The sequence below is a fragment of the Chionomys nivalis genome, chromosome 1 (assembly GCF_950005125.1).
Source record: "Chionomys nivalis chromosome 1, mChiNiv1.1, whole genome shotgun sequence".
Taxonomy (NCBI): domain Eukaryota; kingdom Metazoa; phylum Chordata; class Mammalia; order Rodentia; family Cricetidae; genus Chionomys; species Chionomys nivalis.
In genome coordinates this window covers 90466695-90472427 of record NC_080086.1, presented here as the reverse complement: position 1 = coordinate 90472427, position 5733 = coordinate 90466695, and the positions used below count along the sequence as shown (strand labels likewise).

Below are 5733 nucleotides of genomic sequence, written 5' to 3'. Positions count from 1 at the left end.
GGAGGGGAGTGGGGCGTGTGGAGTAGGGGGAGGGGAAGGGAAAAGGGAGGCGGGGAGGAGGCAGAAATTTTTAATAATAAAAAATAAAATAAAATAAAAACAGATAAAAAAAAGCTTTACTTTGAAAGATAAAAAAATAGGAGGTAGCCAGGCAGTGTTGGTGCATGCCTTTAATCCCAGCACTCGGGAGGCAGAGGCAGGCGGATCTCTGTGAGTTCGAGGCCAGCCTGGTCTAGAAGAGCTAGTTCCAGGACAGGAACCAAAAAGCTATGGAGAAACCCTGTCTCGAAAATTAAAAAAAAAAAAAAAAAAAAAAAAAAAAAGGAGGTGAAAGGAATGTAAGAGCTGGAGGATGGGGAAAAGACAAGAAATGTTGCCTTCTGTAGACAGCATGCCTATAGCATTCATGAACTTGCAACAGTTATATATAAAATGCAACCAATATCAAGACTGACAAACTTCCAGGTCCCACCTCTTACTGAAGAGCTATTAGCAGTTGATAGTTGTTGAAGATTCAAGTCCTTTTGAGGGTATGGCCAGTGTTAGGATTTCCATGCTCCAGAGGATGGTGTAGTATCTGTGCACATACAGGAAGCACAGTGAACACAATGGGTTATTAAAAAAAAAAACAGAAAACATGAAATTGGGAGGGGGACATTGAGTTTATTAGGAAGACGTGGAGAAGGGAAATGGGGGGGGCAAATAAAATCATATATCATTTAATACATCTATGAGAGTTTAAAAAATAAAGAAAAAAATTTAAAACCAAACCAAAACAATCAGGAAGCAAATAAGGATGTTGTCACCACTTGTACTCAATCTACTCAAAGCAGTATCAACAAAATAGGGAAAAGTTAAATAAATAAGCAAATATATAAATAATAAAAGAACTTAAGAATGAACAATGTCTTTATTCCCAGATAACATAGCTAGTTGCATATGAAGTCATCAACAATTGATAAACTATTAGAATGTATGAAAGTATAGGAAGGTGTCCAGATGTCAAATCAATAATAAATCATTTTCAGGACTAACATTAGCAATATTTTATTTATACTATCTAAAAGTATGAGTTGCTTGAAGTTATACATAATATGTGTACACACACAATTACATGAATTAAAGAGGATTTGGATCAAATTATGGATTACACATGAATTATGAATAAGAAGTGAATTGTCATAAAATCTTATCGGTTCAATGTAAATTTACCAAGTGGATTAAGACAAACATATTTGGGAAAAGAAACCTTAAAAGCATTTGAAAAACAACAAAACATTTTGTTAGTTCCAGGTAGATGAAGAATTCTTAGACCAACTATGGGGAAGCACGAAAAGACTGGTAAATTTTACTATGCTTTAAAAAATCTTTAACAAATGAAAAGCACTAACTTCAATATAAAAATGGGGTAATTGGAAGACCTACAATAGATAACAGCTGAAATTGCTACATATCAATAAAGAGCAAACAGCCTAACAGTGAAATTGCCAGGAATAAGAGAAAACAGTGTGATCAAAAGCTCAAACACATGGAAAAGCTCTCAACACGTATTAATCATGGTAGACTACATTGTGATGAAGTTACAAATAAACTCAGAAATGTCAGTCATGTAACACAGTGGAAGTTTATTTCTTGGTTGAGCTAGACCTCATGAGAATTGACTAGAGTGTCTCCTGCTCAAAGTCATTAAGAATCTGTGCTGCTTTGCCTAGTTGTTGTACACAGGACTGGAGTGCATGTGTACAATGAATGCCTGTGGGAGGAAAATATTGATGGAAATGCCCTGTATGCTATTTTTTTTTGTTACAGAGCATTAACTTGTAGAACTTTAATATATATCATTTATAAATAAAATGGATAACAGGTAGCTGTAACATGCATAGAAATGATAAATTTCATTTAAAACAATCATTTGAGAGAGTTGAGGTGAAATACTATTAAACGTTAGAAAAGTATTCATATTCCTTTGTTCTGCTGTAACTAATGTCTTGAAATAATCTTTCAAATTCAGAAATTAATAACACATATGGTATAATGACTTTGTGACAAAAGTAAATTAGAACTTGTCACAAATACTCGAAATGGTCAATTACTTTAAAATAACTTGGGAAAAATTCTTACTGTGACTCAATTAATCATCTATTCAGTGAAAATGAAGCAATATTGTCACTAGATGTTCACATGATCAGAGATTATTTTTAGTTTCTGTTAGTAGTAAGTATAAATATTAAAAATAATTTGAGATAATATTCTTATGAGAGTTGATGTTATTATTGAAAAGAATCTCCTGAATAACTCACAATCTCTGAAATAAATGATCTGTAAGAATAAAACCAACTGATTAGTAGCCTGCCCACCAGCTATTAAGTCAACAACTACACCAATTCCACCACACACTTGGGGTGGTCTAATTTTCCAGATCCTGAAGCATGGGCAGAATCCACAACTATCATGTGCTTGCAATTTTAATTTTTATCACTCTTTAACCCACTAATCAAAGTCAGGAAGGAAATGGTCCTTCTTATTATGTGCCCTCATTTTTCCACTGAGTAAGTCCTCTAAGTACCCTCATGAGATGACCCTACCATTAGCTAAGAATGCAAGATTACAGCTTAGGCTGTAGTAGATCCATGGCAAGTAAGAGTGAAGGTGGGCTTTGCCCCTCAGGTTCTAGTCTTGTCTCAATGTTTATGCTGTAAGCAATGGAAATGGGTGTCAGAGTTATGAGGACAGGGAATTTGTTTCTAACAGAGAAATAATTCATCTTCACTAATAATTGAGATCATACCAGATTACCAGGACCTATGACTTTACCTTTACTGTCTATATTCCTTTACTTAAGAATTTATTAGATGTTTTCTTCTGTGCTGCTTATTCCACTTATTGTTTCCATCTGTAGTTAGCACAGTATTGGGCGTGGCTTTAGGCAGACTTTTTTCCCCACCTGGCAGTTGCCAAATAAACAACATGGATACTTAATATTAATTATAATTGCTTGACTGATATTGCATGCTTATTAATCTATATTCTGCCAAATGGTCTTACTTCTCTTTCATCTTGCACCTCTTGTATCCTCTCCATATCTCACTGGCAACTCCTCTGACTCCGTCCTTCTTTTTCCCAGTGTCCTTAGCCTGGCTCACCTGCCTAACCTTATCCTGTCCAGATAATGACCAGACAGTTTCTTAAATTATCCATTCACAGGAACATATATTTACATAGTATAAAGGAAAACTTTACATTTCTCCCTTTTGTCTAAGTAAAAAAGGAAGGTTTTATCTTTAACACAATAAAACTATATATAACAAAAACAGCAAGTAAGAATTACAGTTACAAAATTTAATCCATTTGTATTAGTCAAATTAAGAGAAAATACTATCTTTCTTATCTATGTGAGTCTAAAGTTTTATACCTAATTTTCTTTCCATTATAAAACTTTTTTTTTTTTTTTTTTTTTAACGAATGACACTTTATTCAGTCATTTTCTTTACAACTGAAACTCTGGGAATTCAAAATTAACATCCTTGCCCGTGAGCTTCTTATACACACCAGAAAAAGTTTCCACCTTGTGCTCCACGTTGTTCTGCTGTGCTTTGTCTAAATGAACCTTTATGAGCCGGCTGCCGTCCAGTTTCACACGGATCCTCTTGCCTACAATCTCACTCGGGAAGACCAAGTCCTCAAGGATGGCGTCGTGCACTGCGGTGAGCGTGCGGCTTCTGGGGCGCTTCTGCTTATTTTTCGTACGGCTTTTCCGAGTTGGCTTGGGCAGAATCCTCCTCTGAACAATGAAGACTACGTGTTTCCCGCTGAACTTTTTCTCCAATTCACGAACCAGCCGGACTTGGATTTTTTTGGAAGGAAAATTGAAAAGCTGAGGAACTGGTACAAAAATTATGATGGCTTTCCGGCCACCACCAACTTCAATTTCCTTGGCCGCAGTGATGTTGAGCTCCCGCAGCTGCGCCTTGAGATCCGAGTTCATCTCCAGCTCGAGCAGCGCCTGAGAGATGCCGGACTCGAACTCGTCCGGCTTCTCGCCATTGGGCTTGGCGATCTTGGCGCTCGAGCTGAACATGGCTCGCCCTTACGGAGTGCCGGCTTGGAAAGAGCAACTAAGGAAAACTTTAAGTCATTATTTAGTCTTTAACTCCATCAAAGACCCCAGAGGAGTGACATGTTTCCTAATGATAGGGACATCTGGCTGCCTGGGCAATTACTCTAACTTCTTCTGTGGCATTGGGGCATCCATCTTTGGCCTACAGGCATAGTATATCTGACAGACATTTTTGAGAAGCACATGTGTCTGATTCTCATGAAAAGTCTTAGGTTATTAAACATTTTAAATGCCATATTCTGTAGGTTTTTGAACTATTTAAAGACCATCTACCTATTCTATCTAAATATGCCTGTGTATGACCTTGAAAACATACCTAACATAACTATAAGCTATAGATGACTAATAATCAGCATTTCTTTTATACATTACATTTGGAAAGAGTTACATAAGCACAATACCTCAAACAAGAGTAGAAACATACATACAGTATAACAAAAATAATTTTAAATTCCATTCAATAAACCAAAATCAACAATGATCTAAAATATTTAGGACTAGTAATTAATTTTTTTTGGTTTAAAAGTAGATTAAATAACGTACCCTTTTATCCTATTATTTCTATATCTCTCCTTTTTCTTTTTAAAACAAGATCACTGAACCTAATCTCCTTTTTTCCTGACTATTACTAATAACAACTTGTAACCAACCCTCTTAAATGATAATAAAAATCCACAATCCACTCTTTGTGAATGTGGGTGTTGTTCTCTGAAATATTTCACGTTGTTTGCAGACATTGGTATCTTTGGACCCTGAGGAAATTTAAGATAATTGTTAAGTCTTGGCTGTAGTCGTCTGTGAGACTGGATCACTTTAGTCAGCAGCCTTGAAGCTGTTCTGGTATCAGAACTCTTGAGAAAACTGCAACAGAGGCATTTTGAGATGCTGGATCACCTGGGCCATCTGTTTTCATTGGCGTCTCATCTCCTTGTTCTGAAAATATGTAAAATTTTAAGGTTTATGTAAATATCTATATGTTTTTATTAATACAAGTATAGACTGTGCCTTGTACACAAGTTAGTCAAAGATGATTCTTTTATTTATTGTTTGAGCAGATGAAATATATATTATGTGTTTTGTAGCTTCTTATTTTCTTTAGGTTTATTTCTTTATGTTCTTTATGATTATATCAGTCTGGAATGAATTCACAGTCTTTCATTTACTGTGGAAATAAAATCCCAACTTATTCCCCAATGCAACACACTCTTTGACTTCCATTTTTAAGTTAAGATATTTTTAAAATATATAGGTGATCTAATCTAGTAACTGCCGTAATTCAGTCTCTTAGTAGCAAAAAAACTCAGACAACACAGTAGCATACAGGATCCATACTCTCTGTGTATGCACCCTCTTTACTTGACTTATTATTATTTTATTTCACTTCTTTTTAAATGACTTTACTATTTTTAAACTATTTTGTTAATTGATGACTGTATACTCTTATCTTTTCTCTCCCAACTCTATGTATATTTTAAAAAATGCTGTAACCTGTTTAGAAGTTTCTTTGTACCTGGAACTGTCTTTATTGAGAGTCTGCATTGTTTTCTGATCACATGAGACAAATCTTTTTATTTATTTATTTATTTATTTATTTATTTAAGATTTCTGCCTCCTCC

The 5733-nt window shown here is 35.1% G+C and overlaps 1 protein-coding gene across 1 annotated transcript; it reads right to left on the bottom strand.

Annotated features, from left to right (window-relative positions):
* Positions 1 to 3464: 3464 nt before the first annotated feature.
* LOC130880884 (40S ribosomal protein S7-like) lies at positions 3465 to 4091 on the bottom strand. The gene has a single exon (XM_057780085.1). The coding sequence runs from the start codon at positions 4076 to 4078 to the stop codon at positions 3488 to 3490; it is 591 nt and encodes a 196-aa protein (XP_057636068.1). The 5' UTR covers positions 4079 to 4091; the 3' UTR covers positions 3465 to 3487.
* Positions 4092 to 5733: the final 1642 nt, after the last annotated feature.